The 17,475-nt window shown below is 38.4% G+C and overlaps 1 protein-coding gene across 1 annotated transcript in view; it reads right to left on the bottom strand.

The window, feature by feature from the left end:
- SLC25A24 (solute carrier family 25 member 24) overlaps positions 1–17,475 on the bottom strand; it is a 54,821-nt gene that overhangs the window by 13,051 nt on the left and 24,295 nt on the right. The window contains exons 4-6 of the mRNA XM_043575718.1: positions 16,367–16,478; positions 8,140–8,298; positions 5,670–5,822 (exon numbers count right to left, since the gene is read on the bottom strand). Coding sequence (XP_043431653.1) covers positions 5,670–5,822; positions 8,140–8,298; positions 16,367–16,478 — 424 coding nt within the window. The remainder of the gene's footprint in view (positions 1–5,669; positions 5,823–8,139; positions 8,299–16,366; positions 16,479–17,475) is intronic.

A 17,475-nucleotide genomic window follows, 5' to 3' on the forward strand; every position in this document is an offset into this window, starting at 1 on the left:
TCTATGATAATAACCTATCTCACAAGGTTGCTAAAAGTATTAAATAATATAATACAGCAGAGTGTTGCGGACATGGCGAATGTTCAGCAAATGTGACCACTATTACTCTTTACTTCTTACAACTTGGAAAGAAAAGCTGTGCCCAAAAAGACTGTGGTCATAAACCAGGAAAATCAGACTCCTTGTTTTAGAAAGGTAAGGAGAGTCTACAAAGGTAATTATTAACCACCGACCCTGGAGGGAGAAGTGGAATAAATCAACAGAGAGAAGCAGGAGACTAACTGAGCCCTCAAAGCCACCCTAAAATCCTTTTGTCTGTCCTTTTCCATGTGTTACAACACCTATTTCAATCGTTTCCATCCTCCTCCAGCTTCCAATACCACTTCCTCCTTCATTCATAGCGACTGTCCTTTCTTGGGAACTCAAGGAAGAACAGAGGCTACCAGGCAAGGGTATTCCTGCCCATTCTCTGCAAAATTATCCACATCCACATATATCTTCTTTCTTCCAAAAGTGACATAAGAAGAGTCCCCCATACCATCAAAGCCAATCCTTCCCAGGGCATCTGGATAGCACCTATGTCTCCCCAGCCCTTCCACCCCCATCCCCACTTCCTGTGAACACCTGCTGTGTTTACCAGCCTCTCCCACCTATACTTTTAACTTCGTTCTTTGTGTTGACATGCTTGCTTCAGCAATGGGCACATTAAAATAAAACATATCAAAACCCTCCCTCTGTCCACCATCTTTCTATCACTCTCCCTCATATCTTCTCCTTCCTTTCACTCAAGTCCAACTTCCCAAAAATGTGTCTAAACTGTACAATTATTATCATCCTCTGGTTTACAGTCGTTTCAGAATGGTTTCTCCAACGTTTATTTATTTATTTTTGGGACAGAGAGAGACAGAGCATGAATGGGGGAGGGACAGAGAGAGAGGGAGACACAGAATCGGAAACAGGCTCCAGGCTCCGGGCCATCAGCCCAGAGCCTGACGCGAGGCTCGAACTCCCGGACCGCGAGATCGTGACCTGGCTGAAGTCGGACGCTTAACCGACTGCGCCACCCAGGCGCCCCCAGAATGGTTTCTCATCTTTTTACTTCACTGGAACATTTATGCCAAGTTCTCCTGTCTGTGTGTTGATAAATCCTAAAAGACCCTTTCCTTATTGTATTTACCAGCCTATAGCACTTGACCCTTCACAAAACCCTGTTAATCCTGACTTCTAGGCCATCACTCTCTGCATTTCCTCCTGTCCCTCTGGCTATTCCTTCTCAGTCTTTTCTGCAACGGGTTCCTTTTACTTCTCCCTGGCAGATTCCCAGAATTCTTCCATTCTATAAGCCTTCCTCAGCAATCCATTTCAATGGCTGCAACTCAAAAATAACCTCTCCATCAGAGATCAAAAGTCCCACTGGACAACTACCTGCTCGTGTTGCAGAGATGTCACAAATTCAGCTTGTCCAAAATGGAACATGTCACTTTACCCGAAAATCTATTCCTCTTATTGTATTCTCTATGTATTTTAGTTGTTCAAATTAGGAACCAGAGTATCATCTCTGATTCCTCTTTCTTTCTCACTTCGATATCTACTCAGTCAGCAAGTTGTGCTGATTCTATTTCCAAAATATTTTTCAGTTCATTTCCTTCTCCAATTTCTCCAGCCACCACCCTGCACTGGTGATCATCATTTCTTACCTGAATTATAGAAATATTTCCTTAAATATTAGTCTCCCTGCCTCCAGTCTGACCTCACTTGCCTCTAATACATCCTCCATTTTTTCCGGGTTGGTCTTTCTTAAATGCAGATATACTCATTTCACTTCTCTATATAAAATGTCCAATAGTCCCTCACCCTATTCAGGATAAAATCAAAATTCCTGTTACATTTGGCTTCTGCCTACCTGTCCAGCCTGCTTTCATCATTATCTTCCCAGAAACACACTCCACTGCACTGGAGTCAAATGAACCACCTTCAATTTCCTAAGTGAATGATGTTCCCCTGTGCCTGCATTTCTGCTTCTGCTTGAAATACACATTTTCCCTTCACCCTAGTGGACTTGAGATGCAGGCAGGCTTGGGCTCAAATTCCAGCTCTGGGAGCTCTGTGCTTTCACTCATCAGTAAGGACTCACTTTCACTGGGCAGAGTACTGGGAATATAAACCTGCAAACAGATATCGCCTAAGGAAGCTCACAGTCTCATTAAGGAGAGAGAGAGAAGCACTGAGATAATCAGAATTTAGTGTGATAATTCTAATAGAGGGAAACAAAGGAACTGTAACAGTGAAGAAGGTTTCCTGGAGGAAATAACTCCTGAGTAAAGTCCTGAAGGATGTTCACCACTATAAGGCACTCATTTACAAACACTTATTGACCACTTCTCACAGGCCAGGCTCCAAGTGCTAGAGTCCATAGAGAAGAAGCCAAAACCCTGCCCTCATGGAGCTTTCATTCTAACTCAACTCCACTTTATGACAATGTCAATACACAACTTAAAAGTTTTCCTCCCAGATCTTAGATTGGGATACTTTGATAAAACATACGTTAACAGGCAGCTTCTGCTCTGAATTCAAATGAATAAACAAGGGGCACCTGGGTGACTCAGTCAGTTAAGGGTCTGATTTTGGCTCTGGTCATGATCTCACTGTTCGTGAGTTTGAGCCCCGCATTGGCCTCTGTGCTCACAGCTTGGAGTCTGGAGCCTGCTTCAGGTTCTGTGGCTCCCTCCCTGTCTGCCCCTCCCCCACTCACACGCTGTCTCTTTCTCTCTCATAAATAAACTTCTTAAAAAAATTAAGAATAATGAATAAGCAAAAATTCTACATTTCTTTTAAGAGCTACTAAGGAAAGAGTACAGAATTCTTTTTGATCACTGAATAATACTCCACTGTGTATATATACCACATCTTTTTTATCCATTCATCTGTCAATGAATATTTGGGCTCTTTCCATACTTCTATAAACATTGGGGTATGTGCTGCTATAAACATTAGGGTACATGTGCCCCTTCAAAACAGCACACCTAACTACATGGCAATGAGAAAGAACAAAATATGGCCCTTTGTAGCAACGTGGATGGAACTGGAGAGTGTGATGCTAAGTGAAATAAGCCATACAGAGAAAGACAGATATCATATGGTTTCACTCTTATGTGGATCCTGAGAAACTTAACAGAAACCCATGAAGGAGGGGAAGGAAAAAAAAAAAAAAGAGGTTAGAGTGGGAGAGAGCCAAAGCATAGGAGACTCTTAAAAACTGAGAACAAACTGAGGGTTGATGGGGGGTGGGAGGGAGAGGAGGGTGGATGATGGGTATTGAGGAGGGCACCTTTTGGGATGAGCACTGGGTGTTGTATGGAAACCATTTGACAATAAATTTCATATATTGAGAAAAAAAAAACAGCACACCTATATCCCTTGGATAGATAACCTTGTAGTGCAATTGCTGGCTCATAGGGTAGTTCTATTTTTAGTTTTTTGAGGAACATCCATACTGTTTTCCAGAGTGGCTGCATCAGTTTGCATTCCCACCAGCAGTGCAAAAGGGTGTTTCTTTCTCTGCATCCTCACCAACATCTGTCATTACCTCAGTTGTTCATTGTAGCCATTCTGACAGGTGTGAGGGGGTATCTCATTGTGGTTTTGATTTGTATTTCACTCATCATCAGTGATGTTGAGCATCTTTTCATGTATGTTAGCTATCTGGATGTCTTCTTTGGAAAAGTGTCTATTTGTGTCTTTTTCCCATTTCTTCCCTGGATTATTTTTTGGGTGTTCAATTTGAAAAGTTCTTTAGATTTTGGATACAAACCCTTTATCTGATATGTCATTTACAGGTATCTTCTCCAATTCTGTTAGTTGCCTTTTAGTTTTGCTGATTGTTTCCTTCACTGTGCAGAAACTTTTTATCTTGATGAGGTCCCAATAGTTCATTTGTGCTTTTGTTTCCCTTGTCTCTGGAGACATGTTGAGTAAGAAGTTGCTGCAGCTGAGGTCAAAGAGGTCGTTTTCTATTTTTTCTTCTAGGATTTTGATGGTTTACATTTAGGTCTTTCATCTATTTTGAATTTATTTTTGTGTATGGTATAAGAAAGTGGTCCAGGTTCATTCTTCTGCTCTATCCTCCAATGGAGTATTACTCGACAATCAAAAAGAATGGAATCTTGCCATTTGTAACAACGTAGATGGAACTAGGTATTATGCTAAGCGAAATTAGTCAGAGAAAGATAAGTATCATATGACTTCACTCATATGTGGGATTTAAGATACAAAACAGATGAACATAAGGGAAGGGAAGCAAAAATAATATAAAAACAGGGAGGGGGACAAAACATGAGAGACTCTTAAATACAGAGAAAAAACTGAGGGTTGCTGGAGGGGTTGTGGGTTGGGGGAGGGCTAAATGGGTAAGGGGCATTAAGGAGGACACTTGTTGGAAAGAGCACCGGGTGTTATACGAAGGGGATGAATCACTGGATTCTACTCTTGAAATCATTATTGCACTATATGCTAACTTGGATGTAAATTTAAAAATAAATAAATAAAATTTTTTAAAAAGAGAGAAACAGAAGAAAAAAGAATGAAATATTGCCATTTGCAACAAGGTAGATGGAAGTAGAATGTATTATGCTAAGCGAAATAAGTCAGTCAGAGAAAGGTAAATACTTGATTTCACTCATATGTGGAATGTAAGAAACACAACAGATGAACATAGGGGAAGGGAAGGAAAAATAAGATAAAAACAGAGAAGGAGGCAAACCATAAGAGACTCTTAAATACAGAGAACAAACTGAGATTTTCTGGAGGGGAGGTGGGTAGAGGGATGGGCTAAATGGGTGATGGGCATTAAGGAGGGCACTTGTTGGAATGAGGACTGGGTGTTGTATGTAAGTGATGAATCGCTAAATGCTACTCCTGAAACCATTATTATACTATATGCTAACTAATTTGGATTTAAATAAAAATTTAAAAATATAAAGAAAGAAAGAAGGAAAGAAAAGAAAGAAAGAAAAGAAAAGAAAAAAGAAAAGAAAGAAAGTCTTTTTTTTTTTTTTTTAGGGGCACCTTGGTGGCTCAGCAAATTGAGCATCTGACTCTTAATTTCAGCTCAGGTTACAATCCCAAGGTCGTGAGATCGAGCTTAGGATTCTCTCTCTCTCCCCCTCTGGCCCTCTCCCCAGTTCATGTGTTCTCTCTCTAAAATAAAACAAATAATAATAATAAACGTCTTTTTAAAAATAAATCATATGAAATTAAGAATCCTAGAGTTTAGGGACGCCTGGGTGGCTCAGTCAGTTAAGTGTCCGACTTCAGCTCAGATCATGATCTCACAGTTCATGGGTTCAAGCCCCACATCAGGCTCTGTGCTGACAGCTTGGAGCCTGGAGCCTGCTTGGGATTCTATGTCTCCCTCTCTGTCTCTGCCCCTCCCCTGCTCACGTTCTTTCTCTTAAAAATAAAATAAACATTAAAAAAAAATCCTAGAGTTTAGTCATAAGGAATTTGAGTTTATCTAGTCTAATCTCCTATAAGAGAAATTCCTCCTGGAGTAGATGTGGAAAATTATTATGCATTACAACAAGAACCCAAAAAGCACTGTATGTTCACTGCTATTGAATCAGTTTATTAACTCCTCTTTGTTAATAAATTCCACGGGTGATAACAATTACCTGTTCATATGACCAGAACTTAACAGCTGTCTCAGGAGCAATTTTAAGGACATTTGTACCATTTCCTCTCCAAAGGGAGCGGATACCTCCTTCCTTCACCATCTGTCGAAAGCCATCATATATGTTCATTTTGCCTGATTTTGAACCGTGGACCTAAAAATTAAAGCAGAGTGATACAAAATACTGGCGGCATGTTACTGTTACTATTTCTAAGGTAACCATACAAACCACCCTCTTTATTTCAACACTATTTATTACTGCAAGAAGATATGTTTAAAAATAGAATCTAGAAAAAATAAAACTAGAATATAGAATATAGAAAGCTCATAAAATATATAATGATGGGAAGAATTATTACCACATTGTAGAGGCTGATTGCAAATCTAAAACTAAGAAAAATCAGTACCCTCAGTGTGGGAAAGCAGGCAGACAGGACATGATCAAAATTAAAATTATTACAGACAACAATAAGATAACATGAACCAAAGTATGTATTAGACTACAGAACTGCCCTTGGAATGTGAACAAGTTCAGTTTAAGAGACTTTTAAAAATACACTGCAAGTAATATACTATCTCTCCGCCCCCCATAAGCAATACCACCATGAAATATAAAAGGGTCTGAAAACAATTTTATATTTTGTATATCAGAGCCATAGACAATGGAATGCACACAGCCTCCCACCAAAACTTAAAATACCTTCTATGGCTTATCTCAAAGTCTCTCTAGGCAATAAATTCATGGCAACATGTACCACTTGCCTCACCCAGTGAATACTTGGTTTATACCACAGGTGTGATCACTATTTAAATACACTAGACCTTATAACTGCCGCTGTATAAAAATGACAAAATCTAATAAGCCAAAACCAGTTATAGAAATCAGCTCTTCTTCTGATCATTTTGGTTATGGTATGAGTGGCTACTGAATGAGTGGCTACTGTAAAAAACAGAAAAACAATATGTGAAGGGCTGAAGAATAAAGGTCAGCCACGTGGGCAATATATGATCGATCCACGATAAAAACTCTGGACATCAAAGACTCAGGCGAACTTTCTTGGTTGGTTTGCAACACTGTGCATATTGTCATACATCAGTGCTGGAACATAACACATGGCAACTCTACAGGGAGAAGAAAACAAAAACTCTGCATTTGGTGCTTTCCCAGACTTGTCCTTATATGCTTTTTTCCTTGGCTGATTTGAATCTGTATCTTTCCTTGTAATAAACCACATCCATGAGTATTAAAGCTTCTAGTATATTCTGTGAGCCTTCCTGAATTATTGAACCTGAAGGTAATTTTGAAAAACCCCACCCACCTACCCCACAGAACTTGCAGGAAATAAAGTCCAGAGATATCCATTTTATTCTAAATGAACTTCACAATAAAATATGAGAAAGGAAAAGATGAATGCTTATTCAAGCTCTCTCAAAGTCAATTTACTATCATTCCTAAAGAAAAACACAAACACCAACTCCTTCTTATTCTTCTTTAATGCACTATTTTTACCCCTAAATATATCTTGGGATTTAGGAACATTCTGAATGGATGCTGTTAAAAATATTGTCAGAACTGTTTTTATACCTAAATCTAATGACAAGTATAAAAAATGTTGACCAAAGGTATGACAACACAACTTGTAAAAACTCATTTTTAAGCAACTACTATATTCCAGTAGGGTTTTCCAGTTTATCAGGCATTTGCACATACTTTAAATCATTTAATTCTTACAACTAGCCTTGTTAGATATTCTTAATCCCACTCCCAGATGAAGGAAAATGAGACCTCAGGGGTTCCATGCAGTGTGAGAACCACAGCTCTATAGCCAAAGATACTCCATTCCTTGGCTAATTTCCTATAAAGGAAAAATTATTTACTTCTCTGAGCCTCAGGTTCTCCAGAGATAATATGAGAATATAATACCCACTTGCTATGAAGATTAAATGGGTTACCATAATGAGCACCAAATAAATATCAATTCCTTTCCTTTCTCCTTCTTTCCACTCTGATCAGCCAAAGCCACATTGCAGGTAAATAGCAAAGTCAGTCTATAAATCCAGGTCTTTTCTACTAACCTTATCTTTAGAATGATTTTAAAAATCACAGCCCTGTTCCCAGATTCTAAAACTTAGAAACATTCCACACAAAACAGAAGGAAAATATAAATAATTTAAGGACAATCCTACAATAATGGCCTAGAGATTTTTTTTCTCATTAAACATTTGAAAAGTCATAGAATGCCAAAGACTAAAAGTTCATCACATAACAATTTAAGGTTTTACAGAACACTGAAATACTTACATGAACTGAATTCAGGATTAATAGCAACAAAATAGAGCTTTCATACTTTCTTTTTTAAGGTATGAAAGAATATTACTAAGAAATTTTAAAACTTCTTTTTCAAACCAGCACATTTCTCACTGTTTCAGAATATGTAGGAGAAACTTAGACACAAGATCATAAAGTTCACCTGCATCATGACTTTCAGACGATCCAAAGGGGCAGTGCTTGTTCGAGAGACGGCACCAGCAATACCTCCTGCCAAAAGCTGCCTCCACCACTGTCCGGACTTCTTTTCTTCTTCAGTGAACTCATCCGGAATAGTTAAACTGTCTCCTATGTCAATACCCTGTTAAATGGAAAGATCCCCATGCACCTTCAATTAAAAATAGATCACTCCAAAAGGTTTCTCTTGGAGAAGAATCATGTGTTAGTTTATAGTTAACATCAACTTCATTCCTTAGAAAGTATACTAAGCCAAAGTCCACAGAAGATGGTGGAGCATCATGGAGACCCTGAACTTGTCTCCTCCCTGAAACGCAGCTAGGTCAGCACCAAACCGTTTTGAACAACTAGGAAACTGATATGGGGACTAACACAACAATCTACATAACTTGAGCTACAGAACTCGGCAGGAACGTGGCATGAAGAGGTGAGCTGGGGTCAGAAGGGCTACAGAGGGTAGGGAGCCATTTTCGTGGGAAGAGGACAGAGAGAGAGAGAGAGAAAGGGGAAGAGTGTGGTGCATCCGGATTGCACAAGAAAAGCACACCCCTTGAAAGTAGCTGGAGAGAAAGAGAAAGAGTGTAAACACTCACAGGGGACTGAACAAGAAATCTTTTCACCCAAACCATTGATGGGGAGAAAGGAGAGGGTTTCAATACCACTAGGATTCTATAAACAGTGGAGCATAGAGTCTGAAGTTTCGTCTGAACTAGAGCTTAGAACCAGGATAATAAGAATACTAGCTGGGGTTGAAAAAAGCATAGAAGACACCAGAGAATTCCTTTCTGTGGAGAAAAAAAATAAAAACTAGTCAGGAGGAAATTAAAAATGTTATAATCAAGATACAATCTCGAATGGATGACATTACACCAAAGATGGATGAAGCAGAACAGTGAATAATCGATATAGAAGATAAAATTATGGAGATTAATGAAGCAGAAAAAAAAGAGGAAAACAAAAGCAAAAGATCATGATACAAGACTTAGAGAATTCAGTGACTTATTAAAAAGGAATAACATCCAAATCATAGGAGTCCCAGAAGATGAAGACAGAGAAAAGGCGCAGAAGGTTTATGTGAGCAAATTATAGTGGAAAACTTTCCTAATTGGGGAAGGACACAGACATCAAAATCCAAGAAGCACAGAGAACTCTCATTAGATTCAACAAGAACTGACCATCACCAAGGCATATCATAGTCAAATTCACAAAATCCACAGACAGGAAAGAATTATGAAAGCAGCAAGGGGGGAAAAAAAAGTCCTTAACCTACAAGAGAAGACAGATCAGGTTCACAGCAGACCTAACCACAGAAACTTGACAGGCCAGAAAGGAGTGGAAGGATATATTCAATGTGCTGACTCAGAAAAATATGCAGCCAAAAATTCTTTATCCAGCAAGGTTGTCATTCAAAATTAGAAGGAGAGACAAAGAGTTTCCCAGACAAACAAAAACTAAAAGAGTTCATGACCACTAAACCAGCCCTGCAAGAAATTTTAAGTCAAACTCTTTGAGTGGAAAAAAGACAAAACAAAACAAAACAAACAAACAAAAAACAGAAGCAACAAAGACCAAAAGGACCAAAGAACATCAGCAGAAACACCAACTCTACAGGCAACACAATGGCACTAAGTTCATATCTTTCAGTACTCACTCTAAATGTCAATGGACTAAATGCTCCATTAGTCCAGTGGACTAAATGCTCCAAAGACATAGGGTATCATAATGGACAAGAAAACAAGAACCATCTATAAGTGCTTACAAGAGACTCATTTTAGACCTAAAGACACCTGCAGACTGAAAGTGAGGGGATGGAGAGCCATCTATAATGCTAATGGTTATCAAAAGAAAGCTGGAGAAGCCATACTTAATATCAAACTGGATTTTAAAAATAAAGACTGTAACAAGAGATGAAGAAGGGCATTATATCATAATTAAAGGGTCTATCCAACAAGAAGATCTAATAATTATAAATATTTATGCTACCAACATGGAAGAACCCAAATATATAAATCAACTAATCACACATAAAGAAACTCATTGCTAATAATACCATAATAGTAGGGGACTTCAACACCCCCAATTACAGCAATGGACAGATCATGTAAGCAGAAAAGCAACAAGAAAACAATGGCTATGAATGACACACTGGACTGGATGCACTTAATAGATATATTCAGAGCATCTCATCCTAAAGCAGCAGAATACACATTCTTCTTGAGTGCACATGGAACATTCCCCAGAATAGATCATATACCAGGTCACAAATCAGCCCTCAACAAATTCAAAAAGATCGAGATCATACCATCCATATTTTCAGACCACTGAAATTCAAAATCACTATGAAATTCAAAATCAAGAGATCTAGGAAGATGGCGGCTTAGGAGGACGCTGGGCTCACCGCACGTCCTGCTGATCACTTAGATTCCATCTACACCTGCCTAAATAACCCAGAAAACCGCCAGAGGATTAGCAGAACGGAGTCGCCGGAGCCAAATGCAGACGAGAGGCCCACGGAAGAGGGTAGGAAGGGCGGTGAGGCGGTGCGCGCTCCACGGACTGGCGGGAGGGAGCCGGGGCGGAGGGGCGGCTCGCCGGCCAAGCAGAGCCCCCGAGTCTGGCTTGCAAAAGCGGAGGGGCCTGACGGACTGTGTTCCCACAACAAGCGCGACTTAGCGTCTGGGAGGTCATAAGTTAACAGCTCTGCTCTGAAAGCGGGAAGGCTGGAGGACAAAGGGAGGGAGAGCTGCTGAGCCCCCTGACAACAGAGCTCAGTTTGGTGGGGAACAAAGGCGCTCGCCAGCGCCATCTCCCCCGCCCATCCCCCAGCCAAAATCCCAGAGAACCGGTTCCTGCCAGGGAACTTGCTCGCTCCACGCAAACACCCAACTCTGTGCTTCTGCGGAGCCAAACCTCCGGCAGCGGATCTGACTCCCTCCCGCTGCCACAGGGCCCCTCCTGAAGTGGATCACCTAAGGAGAAGCTATCTAAGCCTGCCCCTCCTGACCCCGTGCACCTTGCCTACCCACCCCAGCTAATACGCCAGATCCCCAGCATCACAAGCTTGGCAGGGTGCAAGTAGCCCAGACGAGCCACACCACCCCACAGTGAATCCTGCCCCTAGGAGAAGGGAAGAGAAGGCACACACCAGTCTGACTGTGGCCCCAGCGGTGGGCTGGGGGTAGACATCAGGTCTGACTGCGGCCCCGCCCACCAACTCCAGTTATACACCACAGCACAGGGGAAGTGCCCTGCAGGTCCTCACCACGCCAGGGACTATCCAAAATGACCAAGCGGAAGAATTCCCCTCAGAAGAATCTCCAGGAAATAACAACAGCTAATAAGCTGATCAAAAAGGATTTAAATAATATAACAGAAAGTGAATTTAGAATAATAGTCATAAAATTAATCTCTGGGCTTGAAAACAGTATACAGGACAGCAGAGAATCTCTTGCTACAGAGATCAAGGGACTAAGGAACAGTCACGAGGAGCTGAAAAACGCTTTAAACGAAATGCATAACAAAATGGAAACCACCACAGCTCAGCTTGAAGAGGCAGAGGAGAGAATAGGTGAACTAGAAGATAAAGTTATGGAAAAAGAGGAAGCTGAGAAAAAGAGAGATGAAATTCAAAATCAACCACAAGGAAAGATTTGGAAAAACCATGAATACTTGGAGATTAAAGAACATCTTATTAAAGAATGAATGGGTTAACCAAGTAATTAAAGAGGAAATTTAAAAATACATGGAAGTCAATGAAAATGAAAACAGGACAGTCCAAATCATCTGGGATACAGCAAAGGCGGTCATGAGAGGGAAGTATATAGCAATCCAGGCCTTCCTAAAGAAGGAAGAAAGGTCTCAAATATACAACCTAACCTTATACCTCAAAGGACTGGAAAAAGAACAGTAAATAAAGCCCAAAACCAACAGAAGAAGGGAAATAATAAAGATTCGAGCAGAAATCAATGATTTTGAGGAAAAAAAAAAAAAAACAGAGTAGAACAGATCAATGAAACCATGAGCTGATTCTTTGAAAGAGTTAACAAAATAGATAAAATCCTATCTAGACTGATCAAAAAGGAAAAGGAAAGGACCCAAATAATAAAATCACAAATGAAAGAGGAGAGATCACAACCAACACTGCAGAAGTATGAACAATAATAAGAGAATATTATCAGCAATTATATGCCAACAAATCGGGCAATCTAGAAGAAATAGACAAATTCCTAAAAACATATAAACTACAAAAAACTGCAATAGGAAGAAATAGAAAAATTTAACAGAGCCATAATCAGTGAGGAAATTAAATCAGTAATCAAAAATCTCCCAACAAACAAGAGTCCAGGGCCGGATGGCTTTCCAGCAGAATTTTACCAAACATTTAAAGAAGAGTTAACACCTATTCTTTTGAAGCTGTTCCAGAAAAAAGAAATGGAAGGAAAGCTTCCAAACTCATTCTATGCGGCCAGCACTACCTTGATTCCAAAACCAGACAAAGACCCCGCTTAAAAGGAGAACTACAAACCAATTTCCCTGATGAACATGGATGCAAAAATCCTCAACAAGATACTACTAGACAAACAGATCCAACAATACATTAAAAGAATTATTAACCACGATCAAGTGGGATTTATTCCTGGGCTGCAGGGCTGGTTCAATATCTGCAAATCACATTAATAAAAGAAAGGACAAGAACCACATGATCCTCTCAATAGATGCTGAAAAAGCATTTGACAAAATACAGCATCCTTTCTTGGTAAAAACAAAAACAAAAACAAAAACAAAACCTCAAAAAAGTAGGGATAGAAGGAACATACCTCAAGATCATAAAAGCCATATATGAAAGACCCACTGCTAATGGCATCCTCAATGGGGAAAAACCAAGAGCTTTCCCCTTAAGGCCAGGAACACGACAAGGATGTTCACTCTCACCACTGTTATTCAACATAGTGTTGAAAGTCCTAGCCTTAGCAATCAGACAACACAAAGAAATAAAAGGCATCTAAATTGGCAAGGAGGAAGTCAAACTTTCGCTCTTCGCAGATGACATGATACTCTATGTGGAAAACCCAAAAGACTCCACCAAAAAATTTGCTAGAACTGATACATGAATTCAGCAAAGTCTCAGGGTACAAAATCAAAGTACAGAAATTGGTTGCGTTTCTATACACCAATAATGAAGCACAGAAAGAGAAATCAAGGAATTGATCCCTTTTACAATTGCACCAAAACCATAAAATACCTAGGAATAAACCTAACCAAAGAGGTGAAATATATATACACTGAAAACTATACAAAGCTTATGAAAGAAACTGAAGAAGAAACAAAAAAATGGAAAATTTTCCATGCTCCTGGATTGGAAGAACAAATATTGTTAAAATGTCGACACTACCCAAGGCAATCTACATATTCAAATCAAAATAACACCAGCATTCTTCACAGAGCTAGAACAAACAATCCTAAAATGTGTATGGAACCAGAAAAGACCCCGAATAGCCAAAGCAATGATGAAAAGAAATGCAAACCTGAAGGCATCAAAATGCCAGACTTCAAGATGTATTACAAAGCTGTAATCATCAAGACAGTACAGTACTGGCACAAAAACAAAAACACAAATCAATGGAACAGAACAGAGAACCCAGAAATAAACCCACAAATGTATGGCTAACTAATCTTTGACAAAGCAGAAAAGAATATCCAATGGAATAAAGACAGTCTCTTTAGCAAATGGTGTTGGGAAAACTGGACAGCAACATGCAGAAGAATGAACCTGGACCACTTTCTTACACCATACACAAAAATAAACTCAAAATGGATGAAAGACCTAAACGTTAAGACAGGAAGCCATCAAAATCCTAGAAGAAAAAGCAGGCAAAAACTTCTTTGACCTCAGATGCAGCAACTTCTTATTCAACATGTCTCTGAAGGCAAAGGAAACAAAAGCAAAAACGAACTATTGGCACCTCATCAAAATAAAAAGTTTCTGCACAGTGAAAGAAACAATCAGCAAAACTAAAAACAGCCAACAGAATAGGAGAAGATATTTGCAAATGACATATAAGATAAAGGATTGGTATCCAAAATCTATAAAGAACTTATCAAACTCAACACCCAAAAAACAAATAATCCAGTGAAGAAATGGGCAAAAGACATGAATAGACACTTTTCCAAAGAAGACATCCAGATGACTAACAGACACATGAAAAGATGCTCAACATCAATCATCATTAGGGAAATACAAGTCAAAACCACAATGAGATACCTCATACCGGTCAGAATGACTAAAATTAGTAACTCAGGCAATGACAGATGTCGGCGAGGATGTGGAGAAAGAGGATCTCTTTTGCACTGCTGGTGAGAATACAAACTGGTACAGCCACTCTGCAAAACAGTAAGGAGCTTTATCAAAAAATTAAAAATAGAACTACCCTATGACCCAGCAATTGCACTACTAGGTATTCATCCAAAAGATACAGGAGTGCTGATTTGAAGGGGCACGTGTGTCCCAATGTTTATAGCAGCACTATCGACAATAGCCAAAGTATGGAAAGAACCCAAATGTCCATCGACTGATGAATGGATAAAGAAGATGTGGTATATATCTACAATGGAATATTACTCAGTGATCAAAAAGAATGAAATGTTGCCATTTTCAACAATGTGGATGGAACCAGAGGGTATTATGCTAAGCGAAATTAGAGTAAGACAAATATATTATTTCACACATATGTGGAATTTAAGAAACAAAACAGATGAACATAGGGGAAGGGAAGCAAAAATAAGATAAAAACAGAGCGGGAGACAAGCCATAAGAGACTCTTAAATACAGAGAACAAACTGAGGGTTGCTTGCAGGATGTTGGGTGGTGGATGGGCTAAATGAGTGATGGGCATTAAGGAGGGCACTTGTCAGGATGGGCACTGAGTGTTACATGTCAGTGACGAATCACTAAATTCTATTCCTGAAATTATTATTATACTATATGTTAACTAACTTCAGGATTTAACTTAAAAAAGAAAAACAAATGCAAAAGCTGCAAAATTTTTCAAGTAAATATTTTAGTACAGTAGATTACTAGAAGAGAATAAAAATATTTCAAACTTTTTTTATTCAAAAAAAAAGTACAATGAACTAATTTGAGCATATAATTATAAATAGACTATCCACACTAAATGAAGTACAGTACCACTTCACAGGAAATTAAAGTTAACAGTAATTACAAATTTACAAAACCAAAAACTACAGCTTTCTTTCTTAATGGATCCAGAACAACTTTTCTCTTCTTGGTCTAAGTTAGAATGAAAGACCAGCCTTTTGTCAAGTGTTGTGAATCCTTTTTAGCTACAGAAAGAAATTAGTTTGTCAATTCTTCAAAGATATTCCCTTTATCTCAAAATTCTAGCCACATTATTCTTTATACCATGATATATGCTATAGACCTGTAAATAAAAATTAAAGCTATATATGTGAACACCTCGAAACTCATCTGCTATACAGACTGTCTATAAATATTTTTATAGACTTGTCATTTAAAACATGCAACAAATTCTTTATAAAATTTAGCTAACAGGGAAATATTGTTTAAAAATAATCCTTCATCCTACTCACATCACCATAGATTAAAAATATAGCTTGAGATAAATTGAGTTCTATAATGATAGTATTTCTACAACTTTATTAGCTAAGTGCTTCTGGTGTAAAAGATTTTATAGGTAGGAGTGTAGGGATAAGAGGCTACACTATAGTAGTAACCCTCTCTTTCTTAATTTTACTATCAATAAAATGAATACATGACTGTAGCCTCACCTGTTATCAACTATCTCCAAAGATACAGTAAGAGTCTGATTATGTAAATATAACTTCACATAAGTAGAAAATTTATCTAGGCAACTGAACTACTAATATATTTTCTATACTCATAGAAATGAGGCATTAATCATCAATCATTTTATAATGTTCTATTTAAGTTTAGGCATTGCTACCAGCAGCAATGTGAACCCTAGGCTTTATTTATTATGTATAAAATTTACTGAAATCCATGAATAAGCATAGCAGACAAACCCACTAGAAAAATTAAAATTCCTTCAGAGAGCTCCCATTGCTTTCGGGAGCAGATTTAACAATAATGTGAACTTCAGGGATGCCTGAGTGGCTCACAAGGAAGTATAATGTAATGCACATAGCATACTTACAGTAGAATGTTTCCAGAAACGGATAATTTCCTCAATGTCTGTAACAGGATTAAATAAGAAATAGTCCCTCCATTCATTCCAGTCTATTGTCATTGTCCCATCAGTATCAATACTGAAAATAAAAAGAAGCAAATTAAAAAACAAAATAAAATTTATAAGTAAAACATTATTGGCCATTTTGCAGAATGATAGTTTCTTTTCAAACTCAGTATTCTTATTAAAAAATTCCAGTTCATAATAATAGATTGTTGGAAATGGCAGCAAGTTTTTGATGTTCTGTTAGATAGTTTTAATCATTTAGATAAAGAAGCGTCCCAAAGTTAGAGAGCTCTCACTGAAGACTACTTTTGGCACTGTGTCAAACTCTAATCAGTGAGCTATCAAACACTAAAGATTGAAGATTAAATATTGGGAGGGAAATGAATAGATTTATGATCTATCTTTTTTTCTTGCACTGGATCAGGAAGATATTTCTTTTTTTGTTTAAAGTATTTATTTTTGAGAGAGAGAGAGAGAGAGAGAGAGAGAGAGAGAGAGAGGACAAGTAGAGGAGGGGCATAGAGGGAGACAGAGGATCCAAAATGGGCTCTGCATGGACAGCAGAGAGCCCAATGCAGGACTTGAATTTACGAACTGGTGATCATGACCTGAGCTAAAGCCCAAAGCTTAACTAACTGAGCCACCCAGGTACCCCAGAAAGATATTTCTTAACGCTCTGTTAAAATATTTGGATGTGATTTGGGAATATACGCAAAATATTCTATCAATTTCCTTCTCTAACTTCCTCAAAGCTAAGAAAATTAGCAGTATTTGTAAAAAAAAAAAAAAACAAAAAACAAAAAAAAAAAAAAAACAAAAAAACTCTAACTTGCTGATTGGGGCTTTTGAATCTTAAGAAATCTGGGTACCTCATCTTCAACATGTAACATTAATATACTGTAGTCTTAGATATTTGTCATTAACTTTTTGCTTGTTTTACAAGTGTCTTCATAGTGTGTCATTTAACCAGCTTTTTCCTAAGATCTACTCTGTTGCCTGCCAGGATTTTGATTGTTTTGTTCACTATCTATACTCAAGACCTAAGTGGCTGGCACAAAGAAGGTGCTCAT

The sequence above is a fragment of the Prionailurus bengalensis genome, chromosome C1 (genome assembly GCF_016509475.1).
Source record: "Prionailurus bengalensis isolate Pbe53 chromosome C1, Fcat_Pben_1.1_paternal_pri, whole genome shotgun sequence".
Classification (NCBI taxonomy): Eukaryota; Metazoa; Chordata; class Mammalia; order Carnivora; family Felidae; genus Prionailurus; species Prionailurus bengalensis.